We start from the raw sequence: 14,842 nt of genomic DNA on the forward strand, positions 1-14,842 counted from the left end.
CATTTTCTATTTTTCCATGTATACTAAGTGCTAATTTACTAAAAGAGTCAGCAACAAGATTCCATTGATTACCACCAATAGTTTGAATTAAAGTAACAAAATAATAAGCTGCATAATATTGTTGTTCTGAATCTGCTTCATTTCCACAATTGTTATTAAAGAAATCAATAATTTTTTGATTAATTAAATCTTTACCAATAAATTGAATAAACTTACCAAAATTAACAATTACTTGGAATCTAACATATCTTGAATTATCTTCAATAAATTGAATAATATATTCTAATACTTTTGGTTTATTATTTGTAAATATATTAAGAATTTGGTTTAATACAACAACACATGTTTTTCTAACTGAATAAACTGAATCTTTTGATAATTCATCAAATATTGAAAGTACTTCTGGAATATCTTCTTCTTCAATATTTGATAATATTGCTGGGAATGTAGTGACAGCTCCTTTTCTCATAATAAATTGAATACTTTGTGACATTTTCTTTAATCTATTAAAAATAAATTTTTTTACATTTTCTTTTGATGATTTAGCAGCAAAATAATTAAGTAAATCAAGTCCTATTGAACTTATAAATCCATCTACATTTCCTATTAATGAATCTACTTGGTCTAAATATTCTTCAATCTCTTTATCTTCATTTAAATATTCCCCTAATTTCTTCATTACATCTTTTGCTGCTAATGCTATTTCTTCTGTTTCATCTTTTACTAATTCTTTCATTAATCCATATAATTCATTATATAAATTAATATTTTCTGAATGACACTTTTCAATAAAATAAATTAATTGTTGAATAGCAATAACTTTAATACTAACTGTTTCTTCTTTTTCTATTTCTTTAACTAATTTACTAACAAATTCTTTGCATTGGGTTGGACTAAACAAAAATCGTGCTGCTTCTCCTGTTTTCCTAATTGATGGAAGTCTTTTATTTGCATCTTCCAAATTACAAAAAGAGTCAAAGTCATTGATAAATTTCTCTCCATTAACCAATTCAATATCTTCACTAGCAATAGGCTTTGGAATAGATCTAAACTCCATCTTCTGTATGAATGAAAATTTTTAAGTTCCAACGTTTTTGTTTGTTATATTTTTAGGTTTTCCTTTTTAATAACACAAATCATTACCAAAAGTAACAAAAAACATCAAATTAATTAAAATTATGTCAAAGTTTCCAAATCAAATTCAGTAAATGGAGAACATGTTTTAGGTACTTCTTTAAGATTAGCCTTATCCCAATCAATATACAAACGTAAAGCATTTTGGTATTCAACAATTGAAGATTGACAATAAAGTTTAAGAAAAGAATAAGGAAGTGTTGTATCACCATCAATAATCATTTTCACTTCATTTAGTTTCTCTTCAAGACTATCAAAAATAATTCGATCAATATCTTCCATTTTAACACCACGTTTTAATTGTTTTTTTATTAGAGAAGATTCATTTTTATCAAATTTACTCCAATTAAGATGAGACCTTCTTGTAAATAAGAATTTATACAATATAAAATGATGAAAGATTTGTCTAACAGTATTATTCCAATGGTTAAATAATTTCATAAACCATTTATCAATTAACAAATCTTTAAATAACAATAATCGTGCCTTACCAATAAAGAAAAATGATGCATCATATAACATAGATAATGTATTAATTATTAATTGATAATGATCAGTTTCAAGTATTTTATTAATTCCTTCAATAAACACTTCAATTTCAAATTGTTCATTACTCATTCGTTTATGTTCAATTAATATATTAAACCATTTTCCTAATAAACTTACAGCAAGATCACATTGACTAATATCATATCTATTAGTAATATCAAATAAGTGTTCAATCATATAATTTACTACAGTAGGATAGTCTATAAGTAAACTTCTTTTATCATTTTCACTCATAATAGAGATAGAATGATTTTTAGGAAATTCTAATCTCTGACAAACATATGAATTAATAAATTCTTCTAATCCATAAATTTCACCATAGTCAATAAAATCATCTTGTCCTTTAATGGTGAAATAAATAAATTTAATATAATTGAAATAGAAAGACATAAAAATATCACTATTTGGATTTAATAAATTAATCCAATTTAAATTTATTCTCTTAAATTTTTCACTTATATCTTCTTTACTAATTGATTTAATAATTCTTTCCATTTCATCAAATCCAAAAATTCTTGGAAACTTTCTTTTAACTTCCATTACTTCTTCTTCTGACATACATTTTGAAAATGCCATAAGATTGGTATTTGTTCCTTTAACTATTTTTAATAATTGACTCCGAAATTCTGGAATTTGAAAGAACATAAATGCAAGATAATGTGGAAAGAATTGAATAAATAGTGGTGATACATTGTTCTCACAAAAAAATTCATCTTCAACAAAAATTGATTCTCCAAGTTGAGATGAAAACCGTTTTTGTTTTTTTGTCATAGATTCATCTTTTGAATTTTCAACATCTTCCATTGGTTTAATCAAAACTCGAGATAATACTGACTGTCTTCTTTCTTCATTAATAGAAACAGTATTCCCTTCTACTGTTTTTAAACTGGCTTCAATCTCATTAACGATAATATCTTTTTGAGTTAAATTTTTATCTTCTTCTTTACCTTCATTTTCTATTTCAAAACTATCTTCGTTGATATTTATTTTTCCATCTTTGTATTCCTTTACACTAATTTTAATTGATTCATTTGAAAATACAGGTTCTTCTTTTTTTTTCTTTTTCTCTTTTGGTTCTTCTTTACTTTCTGTTGATGGTTTCTTTGGTTTTAAGACAAGTTTCATTGAGGCAAATAATGTAAACTGTTTTGAGGTTAATATATCTCCAATACAAAAAAACGTTTCATACGTTAATTTTCTTAAGTCTATTGCTCTTATTAAAAATTCATTTCTATTGGATTCTTTAAGAGAAGGATTATTTACAAGAAGATGATGTGGTTGTACTTCACTTCGATTAACCAACATAATAATAAACTTATAAAAAATATGAGGTATTATCATTTGGTCTACTTCTTTTATTATATTAAGTAAAATACTCCATATATGAATAATATTATCAATCATATTTAATTGGTCTTCAATAGAGTCAATTTTAATTTGGAAATTTAATGAAACATACATACTATTTAATTCTTTTTCTAACTTTTTTATATACGTTTTCAAAGCAGATTCTTTTGTTGGAATAGTTTTAAATTCTTTCTCAAAAACAATAGCCCCCTTTTTAATCATTTCAACTAAGTCATGATATGACATAATTTTCTTAGTAGTTTTTAAAGACCTTCCCATCTTTCTTTCTGGTCCTTTTTCCTTTTGTTTAATTTTAAAGTTTTCTTCATTTTTTTTCTCTATTACTATTTTCCTTTAACTCACACGTCATATTAATTCTCTTATTTAATTTTTGATATTAAAACAATATAATATTTTTTAAAGAAAAATAAAAAATCAATTAAAGTTTTTTATATTTCTTTCTTCTAATATTTTTATTTTTTCTTTTCTTAAAGAAAAAAATTAGTTTTCAGCCTTTACGTACTTATCATTATAATTAGCAATTGAAATAATGACAAAAGCTGCTCCAATTATAAAAGTAGTGTCTACTTGTGTTCCAAAAATAAAAATAGAACATATGGTTGTTAATACAATGGCACATCCAATGGAAAATCCTTTAACAATATTATCAGCATATGTCATAACTAATGCCACAAAAATTCCTCCAACTCCTTGAATAATAATTAATAAAACAGTGATATATGACCATCCACCAAAGAACCCATTATCAAGTATTGATTTACCATCAAAAATGAAAGTAGATAAAAGGGCAAATCCACATCCATAAACGCATAACTGAATATTTCTTTCCCAAATATTTAATGGCTCAGTTCCACTTGTTTTATTTTTCAAGATCTTTTCCATATAAACACCACTAAAACCAGAACAACATGCCATTACTAAACTCAAAACAATTCCAAGTAGATTGTTTTCAGTTTCATTCTTTTTTTCACTTGAATAACGGTTTGTACTAATCTCAACAAGAATTACTCCTGTAACTAATAAAGCTAATGCTCTCCATTGTGCAATTGAAAGCTTACGTCCAAGGAATAGTACTGAAAATATTGCAGTAGTAAATACTTTTAACTGAATAATAACAGTGTAAACAGCTGCTTGTGTGTTTTGAAGGATAATATAAAGAAGCATATTTTGAATAAAATAAATACAACCAGGAACTGACGCAATAAGGGATGTTTTAATTAAATAAATAACATGCTGAAGTAAATTCTCCTTTTTATGAACAAATTTTAACATGACCAAACAAATTAAAAATTTTAATATTTCATTAAATACAATAGTTGATGGTATTGAGTATGTTTCATGTAATACACCCCTTGAGTATCTTCCTAGAATTGATTGGATAACAGTTTGACAACACAATAAAACAAGAAAAATTAAGCTGACTACACTTGAGTTCATTTTCTTGATTAAAAATTAATAAGATTAAATTTGTCTTTTTTATCTTTCGTTTTGCTCAATTTCCACTTTCTTCTTTTTATTTAAATGAAATAAAGTAAATTATTAGTTTTTGGTTTATATTGAGTGGGTTATTTTTCTATCAATCTTTTATGTTTAATTTTCATATAATGCAGATGCTGAAAATTTATATATATTTTCTAATTTCTAAAATAATGTAAATAATGTACTTTAGGCAAATACAACCTGATTCTAAGGTAAAACAATATTGAAAGTATAAAATTTACTCGTTTTTATTCAAAAACTAAGAAAGATGTGAAATTTATAATAAAGAAAATTTTTACTATTTGAAATATAAAAATTTAGGAAATAAAATTTAGATAAAATTAATGGAATTTTATAGTAAAAATATGTAAAATTTATAAAAAAAATAAATTAGAAAAAGTTAATGTATTTTATAGTAAAAAATAACAAATTGTCTCTAAAATAAAATAAAAAAAAGTTAGAAGAATATTACATAAAAAAACTGGGATTTAGTCAAAATTTGAATAAGAAGTTGTTAATTATTTTATCTAAACTATACATGATAAATATTATAATAAAGGAATAGAAAAAATATAACCCTTGGAACTATATCAGAAACTAGAATAAAATGAAAAAAAAACCATTTAAAAAAGAAGATGTATTTAAAGATAACTGAAAAAAAATAAAACATCTTCTCTAAGTTATGGCAACAGGAAAGAATAAGAAGTATAAGGCAGGAAACGTTAAGAAGGGAAGCAAGAGAAAGATTGCTGAGCCATTCTCCAAGAAGGAATGGTACAACGTTAAAGTACCAAAGAACTTCAAGAGAAGAACCGTCGGACAAATCGTCGTTAATAAAACAGCTGGTACTAGAATTGCTTCAGAACAACTTAAAGGAAGAGTTGTTGAAGTAAATCTTGCTGATCTCATGGAAAATGAAAAATTTGGAGCATACAACTACAAATTTAAATGTGAAGATGTTAATGGAAAAGATTGCCTTATGATCTTCCATGGACTTAAACTCACAACTGATAAATTAAGATCAATTGTTAAGAAGTGGTGTACTCTTATTGAAACATCAGTTGATGTTAAAACTACTGACGGACATTTAATTAGAATCTTCTGCATTGGATTCACTAGCAGAAAATCCAACCAAATCAAGAAAACTTCATATGCTAAAAGTGCTCAAATTAAGAAGATTAGAAAGATCATGAATAATCTTATCACTAAAGAAGCTGCTTCACGTGAACTTACACAATTTGTTGATTATCTTAGAGAAAACAAACTTCCAAAAGAAATTGTTGCTAAATGTAGCAAAGTCTTCTCAATGGACAATGTCTACATTCGTAAAGTTAAGATTCTTAAGGCTGGTAAAATTGATTCACTTAAACTTCTTGACCAACATCAAGACACTAGTGCACCAGTTGAAGCTACCCCAGTTGTTGAAGAAAAAGGAGAAGTTGTTGAAGCTTAATTTAGGTTTTGATTTGTCAAGTAAAATTTTTAATTTTTTTTTGTTGTTTTGTTAAAATAAAAAAGTTAAAAATCAATCTAATTAAATTATTTCATTTCATCTAATGGATCTTTTCCTGATAATTTCTTGTCTTGAGCTTCACTCCATGCTTTTGCAATCGTTCGTTTCATATCATCATCACCATCTTCATACATTTGTTTCATCATATCCATTAAACCAGCTTGTGGATCTTTATTATTCATTTTAGGCATTTTTATATCTTTAGCTTTTTCAAATGAAGACCATGGTTCATTTTTCTCCTTTTGAAGAATTAGATTTATTCTATTTGAAGATAATGTATACCTTGATTGACCTGGAATAATTGCAGCAAATGTCTTTCGTTCAAAATGATAATTAACCCCTTTAAACTGTTCTACAAATACATCTACTGTGTCTGTATTAAAAGTTACTTTAATCTTACTTTTATCAAAATTACCTATTTCATTAAGAAACAGCATAATTTTAACTGAGGATGTTCTGTCTTCCCAAGCTATTTCATTAAATGAGTGTGTTTGCATGATGTACTTTAGTTAAATAATTGAAAGTTTAAAAAGGTAGTGACACATCATATTGATGTCAGCTCAACGTGGTCAACCATTCTTCAAAATTCTTAACAAGAACTGAATTATTCTATTGAAAACATCCTTTGAGCGTTTTGAGTTGTTTGTTTATAAACAACTTCTTCGTCAACTTCTTTCACTCGAGCAATTTCTTTAATTATCCATGGAATCATTCCTGAATGACATGGCTTTCCTCTAAATGGTACTGGTGCCATAAAAGGTCCATCAGTTTCAACTAATATCCTTTCTAATGGAATAACTTTTACTAAGTCTCTAATACTTTGACCATTTTTAAATGTAATAACACCAGCAATACCAATAAATGCATTTGGAAATTCTTGTATTATCCATTTAGCAAGTTCTATTGTTCCTGTATAACAGTGAACATCAATAAAAGTCATTGGGTCAATTAACTCTTTCATGACTTGTTTAGTATCTTCATCTGCTTCTCGTGTATGTAATACAAGTGGTTTATTAAATTGCTTAGCAATACTTAATTGTTTTTTAAAGGCATTTAATTGTTGATCTTTATTTGCATAGTTCATTCCAGGAAATTCATGATAATCTAGTCCAGTCTCACCAAGAGCAACACACTTCTTTGATTGAATTAATAAACTAATTTCATCATAAACACTTTCATCTACTGAATTACAATACAATGGATGAATTCCATATACACTATAAACATGTTCTTCTAATTCTTTTGTTGGTTGGTGACTTTCTTTATCACTTGCAACACAAACACAACCTTTAAATATTGGTTTTTTATCTAATTTACAATAAGTCTCTTCAACTATCTTTAAATACTCTTCATAACTAGTTTTTTTGTACTTTTCAAGAATACAAGGAACGTTGCAATGAGTGTCATAATACTCCATTTATTATAACTATTTCAGTTTTTAAAAAAACCCTTGTTATTTTATAAAAACGTTTATATTAAGAAAAACATTACATCTGTTTATTCGGATATTTAAAAAGATTATCTTTTATAACGTATTATTTTCTTAAGCAAACTTTAATACTAATACATTCTTTTAAATGTCAGAGATGATTTTAAGAGAGATAATAGATGAATACTAAAAAGAAAAGAGGAGTAATGATAGGATGAATGAAGTAAGAATAAGAAGAGAGTAGTTATTTGAGACAAGATAAAAGATAAAGAAGAAATGAGTTGGTAAAAAGAAAAGAGTAAATAACTTAAAGTACAAAATTCAATTAGAGGATGTTAATACTTTTAAAATTTGATCACATTCTGAATTAGTTAATGTATTAAAGTCTATTTCAAAATCATTTTCATCGGATGATGTGATTTTGCTATCTTTGAGTAAAATAAGGATGTTGTAGAGTTGTTTTGGAGATGCGGATTGGAATTTAGTAAGAAGATCTGATTTCTTTGATACTAATGATTGGTGTTGGTCAAGAAAGAAAGGGTCAATTAATTTATTGATATCGTAATCTTTGATTGAGTCAGGAGAATGGGAAAGAAGATATCTGTCAAATTCTTTCCGAAGATTTTCATCACTAAAGCGATTATAGCCATTGAGTTTTATTGAGTTTTGGATTTGTTTAATTTCACCAAAAAACATACACAGAAATTTTTGAGTTTTTTCATCGAGTTGTTGAAACATAAGTTGTGCTTGAGGATTAGTTTTAAGAAGAGTAACATGTTTATAAAGTTGAAATCTGTCTTCATAAGGAATAGAAACATTTCTGTAGAATTGAGAAAAAGCAGTACTGAGTGTAACCATATGGTCAATTGATGAATTACATCTCATTATTCTTTCATAATTTCCTTCCATAAACTTTGAAAAAGATGGGTCAATTACAAGAACCATTTTGAGAAAAGTAGAGCCATCTAATTTATACTCTTCATTGCTCATTGTTATATAGTTATTTCATAGATTAAAATTTAGTATTAACATATTCAATAATTATAATTATAATATATTTTATGGTTTTTTATTGAAAACAAAAAGATGATATTAAAACAGTTAATATTCTCTATTTTCTAATTACATTAAGAAATGAAATACAATAGAAATGTTATGACAATAAAAATAAACAGATTGGTATGAATAAAATGAAAGTTAAAGAAAAGCAATTAACGAAGTATTATCATAGAGTTAAAATGAATATGATGAACAACAATAATAAAAAAAAATCAATTTTGTTTTAACAATTAAGAAATTATATTTAATGAAGATTAATGTGAAAAAGGACTAATTTGTAATAATATAATTTTGAATAGTTTTGGATGAATCATTGAGAAAAGTATTCGACAGATTTGTATTATTACTTGAGTTAGATGTACAAGAAAGTTGAGAATCTAATTGTTGGATTTGTTGAACTACCGTTGGTGATAATGTATTATTAGAAATGTCATTGATAATGATAGAAATGTTATCAATTGAATTAGTACTATTCTGTGAGCTAACTAAGGAAGAAAGAGGTTGAATTTGATTTGATGAAATAAGTTGTGAGTATTGATGTCTTAGATTTTGGTTTTCAATGAGAATTGTTTGTAACTCATGTTCAAGTGACTTTTTCTTCTCTTCAAAAAGAGGTTGAGGTAGAGAAGGGGATTGTTGTATGTTTGTGTGAGAAGAAATGAGATAAGTCAATGTCTGTTGTAGTCTTTTTTCTAATAAAAAGACTCTTTCTTCTAGTTGAGATACACGTTGTGTAAGTCTGAAAACTTGATCATTTTCAGGAGATTGGGAGGTTATTTCTTGGAGAAGAAGAGAAGAAGGAAGTTCCATAAATGAAAGAGAAGAATAAAATTACAAGTTCTAAAGAAAGAAAAATTACAACAAAGATAAATACAAAATTCTTTTTTCCAAATACTTTATTATTATGTAAAATATATCAAAAAATACAAAAAAAAACCTTTAAAATCTTCTTAATTTGTTAATTGATTCATTTTCCAGTGACTTTGTTAATAGCATAAGCAAGACACTCATTAAGAGTTTCTTGTGGGAAGTCAACAATGTGTTTTGAATCTTGTAAGAGTTGTGCTGATTCTCTTGCTTCCTTAATATCATGTTCAGCAATATCATAGACTTGTTGCCAAGTAAGATCAGTAACACGTGCAACTCCGTCTTTAATAGCTTGCATAGCAACATCAGCTGCTTCCTTTGGGAAAATACCTGGTTCATCCATAGTACCAATAATATTGTCTGGATTAATACCTCTCTTCTCAGCAAATTCAGCAAGTGCTCTTGAGGCTGCAATTGCCATATTATCTGTAATCTTTCTTGCTCTAACAATTAATGCTCCTTTAAGAATACCTGGGAATCCAACTGAATTATTAACTTGGTTAGGGAAATCTCCTCTTCCTGTTGCTACAATATATGCTCCAGCTTCTTTTGCTTCATATGGATAGATTTCTGGAACTGGATTAGCACAACAGAATACAATTGGTTTTTCTCCCATAGACTTAATCCATTCAGCTTTAACTACTCCTGGACCTGGTGTTGAAAGTGAAATTAAAACATCAGCTCCAACACATGCCTCTGCAATACTACCAAATTTACTTGGATTAGTAGTTTCACAAATTTCCCATTTTCTATAGAATCTTGTATCTTTCTTAATATCTTCTCTTCCATTATGAAGTGATCCTTTACTATCAAACATAACAATTTTCTTTGGATCAGCTCCTGCTGTAACAATAAGTCTAAGGCATGTAGTATTTGATGATCCTGCTCCAATAAATACCATTCGGCATTCATGAATATCTTTCTTTACTAATTTTAATGCATTCAATAATCCTGCAAGTGTAACTGATGCAGTTCCTTGTTGATCATCATGCCATACTGGAATATCACAACTTTCTCTAAGAACATCAAGAATCTTATAACAATTTGGTTGTGAAATATCTTCTAAATTAATAGCTCCAAATGTATGTTGAATTCTTTGGACAAATTCAATAACAGCATCTGGATCATTCTTTCCTTCTTTATTCTTGGAATCAATACAAATTGGGACTGCATCAATTCCTCCTAAATATTTCATTAATAATGCTTTTCCTTCCATAACTCCAAGTCCTCCAGGTGGTGTAACATCTCCATCTCCAAGAACTCTTGTGGAATCTGAAACTACTCCTACAAAGTTTCCTCTTAATGAATAGAATAATGATGAATCATTGTTATCTCTAATATTTGTTGAGATTCTTGATACTCCTGGTGTATAATATGCATTAAACCAATTAAATCCTGCAAGTGTACATTTTGGCATAATTTGAATCTTTCCTTTATAAAATTTATGTACTTTCTCTGCTAATTCTTTGTAGAATTGTGTTTTAGCAACTGCTCTTTGTTCTTGTGAAAGTGTAGTTGGAAGGCATTCTTCCAAATTAGAAAGATCTGCTTTTAATTGTGCCATGTTTATATCTTTTTTAGTTGTTCTCTTATTTTTATGTCCTTTGCCCCGTGGTGCCACATCCTTCTTTTTCTTTTTCTCTTCTTCTATTTCCTCTTTTTCAATGTTTTTTCTTCTCTTTTTCAACTTTTTCTCTCTTTTTCTTCTTCTTTATCTCTTCCTTTTTCTTTCTATGTCTTTTTTTTTTCTTTCGCTTTCTATTTCTCCTTTCTTTTCAACTGAACTTCCACTCCCTCTCCAATTCTTTGTATTTCTGTTGAATTTCTACTCTTTCGTCCTCTTTCTTCTCTCCTATCCTTTTTCTTTTCGTTGTGCTTCTCCATCATCCCTTCTTTGTCTCTCTCCATTTCTCCCCTTCTTAGCTACCTCGTTGTTCTCGTTCATCTTCTTATCCATTCTTATCCATTCATTACTTCAACTCTAATCTACTGTGTATTATGAATTTCTTTCTATGCGTTGGGTTATTGAGTCATCTCATTGCTTAATTTCCTGTTGCTACTAAACCTACTTTCTCACTCTCTTTTGGGTAGTCATTGGAACATGGTTATTGTAAACAGTGTTTTATTTGTTATATAAAAAACACACTACATAATAAAGAAAAAGAAATCCTTGTAAAGACATAATACAAATGATAAGAAAAATAATAGTCAGTAACACCAATAAAGGTTATTCAAAAGAACACAACACAAAGAGAAGTGACAAGAGAATTTCAATGAAGACAAAGAGAATAAAGAGAATAAAGAGAATAAAGAGAATAAAGAAAGAAAAGAGAGAAGAAAAGATGGATAATAAAATAAGAAACTAAAAAAGAAGAAACACAAGGAATGGGAACGAAAGTGTCAAGTATTTTCTTTTGTTTATTTGACAATACAAATGGGCCAATGGTAGTGTATCAAGACCCAGAAAAAGCAATCGAGGCGGAGGTATTTAGTTCAATATCAGATTTTGTTATTCCAAAAGAAGGATTTTGCAATCGATTAGTTAAAATTACGTCAGAAAGAAAAACGTATGTTGGATATCCCACGATGATAAAGCATGGGAAATATGGGAGAAATGCATTACTATTCAATTTATGTTTTGTATTTGATGAAGGAACAACGGATGGAGCAATAAGTTGTTATGAAGCGATTATTAAACAAATAAATAAAGAATTGAGAATATTAGAAATTAATGAAGACTATATAATAAAGGAAGAGAAACGTAAAGGGTTAGGAGAAATTATTAAGTATTTAAGGAATTGTTTAAATACATATGGATTTTGTAACGTTGAATTTGGAAATAACATACAAATGAGAGTGAGACTAGCAATTGATCCATCTAATCCAATAGAAGAAATAAGAATAGATGAAGTTCCAGTTAAAGTCAATGAATTAGGAGCTGGAGAAGAGGATATTGGAATAAATGAAATTTTACCATATATTAATGGGGAAAGAACAGGAAGAGAAATTATTGAAGCAAGTCATTCATGTTATGAAATAGTATCAGAAGGATTAAAACAACTTGTGTATGGAGGATATGTAGTTATGATACCTAAAATTGAAGATAAGAAAAGATATGAATGTACAAAGAAAATATTAGAATTATATGAAAATGAAAGAATGCTTCAAACGTGTATTGAATATTGCAAAAAGTATTCAATAATTAAAAGAAGTCGTATGGATATATTTCGACTTGTAGTTGGTATTGAAGGTAAAGTTACATGGAAAGAATATAAAGAAATGAACAAAGAAAGTGAATTAGACATGAACAAATTACTTAAATTTATGTTGGTAAATAAAATTGTAAGAGCAACAAGTACAAGTAAAGAATGGGTTGAAGGAATGAAAGAACAAACATTAATACAAAAATATGAATAAAATTAACAATAATTTAATTATCTTTTTAATTTTTCCATAAAAGAAGAAGAAGAGATAAAGAAATTAAGAACTTAAAAAAAAAAAGATATTGATATGGAAGAAGAAACAAACAAAGGTGAAGATTTAATCAAAGAAAGAGATAGATTAAAAAAAGAGTTGATAGAAAAGAAAAAGAAACTTGCATTAATTGTTACTATGCTAGAAGACCTTGAGATAGATTATAATGGAATTGAACAAAAAGAAGAAGGAAAAACAGAAGAATGAATTGATTAATAAAATAAAGATTCAGGTTGGAGTTTCATAAAGACTAATATATCATAAAAACTTAAAAAAAAAGAATAAAAAGCATAAAAAGAAAATATGAGTAAGTATTGTCCAGAATGTCAAGGAATAATTGATAATGAAGGAATATGTACAAATTGTGGATTAGTACTATATGAACAAGAAACATATGTTAATGATATTATTAGTACAGAAGGAAGAGTGTTTAATGGACAACAAGAAATAATGAGTAAAGAAGAAAGAAAAGTAAAAAAATTAGAGAGATGTGTTGAACAAGTAATTGAAAGAACTAAAAGTGAAATTAATAAGAATGATGTTTTAGGATATTTAAGAAGACTTGAAGAAATTGGATTACTTCATGGAGGAAGAAAAGGAGAAATTATTGTAGCAGCGGTAGTTTATTTATTAAGTAGAGAATATTCAGACAAAAAAGAAATAGGAAATACTAAAGGACAAATAACATTTATTGAAGTTGCTAAAGCAGTTAGAACGCCAGCAAGAGAAATACTTAAAATAGCAAGAGAAATTAAAGAGAAAGATGAAGAAATGAAAGAAGTTGATTTAACGATGGATAGTAGTTATTGTATTTATTATATTGTTAATGAAGTAACACCAGCAAATGTTAGTAAAAAAGAAAAAGAAGAAATCATAGATATAATGAATATATGTCAAGGACTTATTGAAGAAAGTGAAAGTCAAGCAGGAAGAAAAGTAATGTCAGTAGTAGGAGGAATATATGCTATTGTATGTGAAAGTTACCATATTAGAATAGATAGACAACGATTAGCAAATAAATGTCAAGTAAAAAATAGTACAATTGAACAAAGAATTAGAGAAATAACAGAGCAATTAGTAAAAATTAGTCATAAGATGAGTGGAAGTGAAAATATTGGAATAACTAATTTACCTAGATATTTAACATACATTATTGAAACATGTGTTCCATTTCTTGAAAGTATTACTTGTTTTCCATTAATGGAACATCCAAAACAAACAAAAATGAAAGAACTTGCAAAAAAACGAACTGAACAAATTGAAGAAATTAATAAAATACTTCAAAAATACCTAACAATTCCACATGAAATTGAACAAAAGTTTACTCCAGAACAAATGGTTATATCTAGAATGATTAAACAAGGTATGAATCAAAGTATAATTATTTCATGTAAAAGTATTAATGACTTACGAAGAGAATTAAATATATTTGAAAGAAGAACTCTTGAAAAAGGAAGAATCCAAACCGAATTAAAAAAGTTAAATGAAGAAATTATCACTGAAGATGATGACTCTATTAATTCATTTCATTCTGATGAACAACACACTGAAGAAAAAAAACCAAAATTCTCTTCTTTTGACTAAATTATTTTTTATTTATTCTTATTTTATTAAGGCACTTTTCCAATTCAGGATAAACAACATAAGTTATTTCATGGTTATTGAGTAATAACAATGTGTATTGTAAAGAAAATTAAACAAGACAAAGAAGTCCAAAGTCATATAATAGAATGAATTTCAATAACAACAAATGGCATACCAATAATAAAGGTAATTGAAATGTCAAGGAAAAAGGGATTAGAAAGAGGATAATACAAATAAAAACAAGGTAAATACAATAATAATAAAGATTATACAAATAACAAATATAAATGATATACAAAGAAGAATAAAAAGAATAAGAAGTGAAATAGAAAAAGGAGAATATTCAGAAATACTTAAAAGGTAAGAAAATAAAAGAAAAAGATGGT

General features: G+C 27.1%; 11 protein-coding genes across 11 annotated transcripts in view, besides 1 other annotated feature; 3 read left to right on the forward strand and 8 right to left on the reverse strand.

Moving 5' to 3' along the window:
• EHI_050150 (HEAT repeat domain containing protein) overlaps nucleotides 1-1,057 on the reverse strand; it is a gene marked incomplete at both ends in the record, with an annotated part of 2,052 nt that extends 995 nt beyond the window's left edge. Inside the window, one exon of the mRNA XM_643505.2 lies at nucleotides 1-1,057. This exon is cut by the window's left edge and continues 995 nt beyond it. Coding sequence (XP_648597.2) covers nucleotides 1-1,057 — 1,057 coding nt within the window.
• Nucleotides 1,058-1,176: 119 nt separating this feature from the next.
• EHI_050260 (uncharacterized protein) lies at nucleotides 1,177-3,309 on the reverse strand (the record flags this gene model as incomplete). Its single annotated transcript, XM_643504.1, has 1 exon — nucleotides 1,177-3,309. The coding sequence occupies one exon, from the start codon at nucleotides 3,307-3,309 to the stop codon at nucleotides 1,177-1,179; it is 2,133 nt and encodes a 710-aa protein (XP_648596.1).
• Nucleotides 3,310-3,449: 140 nt separating this feature from the next.
• Nucleotides 3,450-4,488, reverse strand: EHI_050270 (UDP-N-acetylglucosamine transporter, putative; the record flags this gene model as incomplete). The annotated part of the gene is made up of 1 exon (XM_643503.2): nucleotides 3,450-4,488. One exon carries the CDS (start codon nucleotides 4,486-4,488, stop codon nucleotides 3,532-3,534), a length of 957 nt encoding a protein of 318 aa, XP_648595.1. The 3' UTR covers nucleotides 3,450-3,531.
• A 722-nt stretch (nucleotides 4,489-5,210) lies between these two features.
• Nucleotides 5,211-6,003, forward strand: EHI_050280 (40S ribosomal protein S3a, putative). Its single transcript, XM_643502.2, has one exon. The coding sequence runs from the start codon at nucleotides 5,213-5,215 to the stop codon at nucleotides 5,981-5,983; it is 771 nt and encodes a 256-aa protein (XP_648594.1). The 5' UTR covers nucleotides 5,211-5,212; the 3' UTR covers nucleotides 5,984-6,003.
• A 66-nt stretch (nucleotides 6,004-6,069) lies between these two features.
• EHI_050290 (SGS domain protein) lies at nucleotides 6,070-6,540 on the reverse strand (the record flags this gene model as incomplete). Its single annotated transcript, XM_643501.1, has 1 exon — nucleotides 6,070-6,540. The coding sequence occupies one exon, from the start codon at nucleotides 6,538-6,540 to the stop codon at nucleotides 6,070-6,072; it is 471 nt and encodes a 156-aa protein (XP_648593.1).
• Nucleotides 6,541-6,647: 107 nt separating this feature from the next.
• Nucleotides 6,648-7,460, reverse strand: EHI_050300 (hydrolase TatD family protein; the record flags this gene model as incomplete). The annotated part of the gene is made up of 1 exon (XM_643500.1): nucleotides 6,648-7,460. The coding sequence occupies one exon, from the start codon at nucleotides 7,458-7,460 to the stop codon at nucleotides 6,648-6,650; it is 813 nt and encodes a 270-aa protein (XP_648592.1).
• A 320-nt stretch (nucleotides 7,461-7,780) lies between these two features.
• Nucleotides 7,781-8,462, reverse strand: EHI_050310 (uncharacterized protein; the record flags this gene model as incomplete). The annotated part of the gene is made up of 1 exon (XM_001913370.1): nucleotides 7,781-8,462. One exon carries the CDS (start codon nucleotides 8,460-8,462, stop codon nucleotides 7,794-7,796), a length of 669 nt encoding a protein of 222 aa, XP_001913405.1. The 3' UTR covers nucleotides 7,781-7,793.
• Nucleotides 8,463-8,801: 339 nt separating this feature from the next.
• Nucleotides 8,802-9,341, reverse strand: EHI_050320 (uncharacterized protein; the record flags this gene model as incomplete). The annotated part of the gene is made up of 1 exon (XM_643499.1): nucleotides 8,802-9,341. The coding sequence occupies one exon, from the start codon at nucleotides 9,339-9,341 to the stop codon at nucleotides 8,802-8,804; it is 540 nt and encodes a 179-aa protein (XP_648591.1).
• Nucleotides 9,342-9,498: 157 nt separating this feature from the next.
• EHI_050330 (malic enzyme, putative) lies at nucleotides 9,499-10,962 on the reverse strand (the record flags this gene model as incomplete). Its single annotated transcript, XM_001913371.1, has 1 exon — nucleotides 9,499-10,962. The coding sequence occupies one exon, from the start codon at nucleotides 10,960-10,962 to the stop codon at nucleotides 9,499-9,501; it is 1,464 nt and encodes a 487-aa protein (XP_001913406.1).
• Nucleotides 10,963-11,783: 821 nt separating this feature from the next.
• Nucleotides 11,784-12,815, forward strand: EHI_050340 (uncharacterized protein; the record flags this gene model as incomplete). The annotated part of the gene is made up of 1 exon (XM_643497.1): nucleotides 11,784-12,815. One exon carries the CDS (start codon nucleotides 11,784-11,786, stop codon nucleotides 12,813-12,815), a length of 1,032 nt encoding a protein of 343 aa, XP_648589.1.
• A 360-nt stretch (nucleotides 12,816-13,175) lies between these two features.
• EHI_050350 (uncharacterized protein) lies at nucleotides 13,176-14,456 on the forward strand (the record flags this gene model as incomplete). Its single annotated transcript, XM_651466.1, has 1 exon — nucleotides 13,176-14,456. One exon carries the CDS (start codon nucleotides 13,176-13,178, stop codon nucleotides 14,454-14,456), a length of 1,281 nt encoding a protein of 426 aa, XP_656558.1.
• Nucleotides 14,457-14,593: 137 nt separating this feature from the next.
• Nucleotides 14,594-14,842: part of a repeat region that runs on past the window's edge.

The sequence above is a fragment of the Entamoeba histolytica genome, genomic scaffold (assembly GCF_000208925.1).
Source record: "Entamoeba histolytica HM-1:IMSS scf_1104750517063 genomic scaffold, whole genome shotgun sequence".
In the NCBI taxonomy this organism is placed as follows: domain Eukaryota; phylum Evosea; order Mastigamoebida; family Endamoebidae; genus Entamoeba; species Entamoeba histolytica.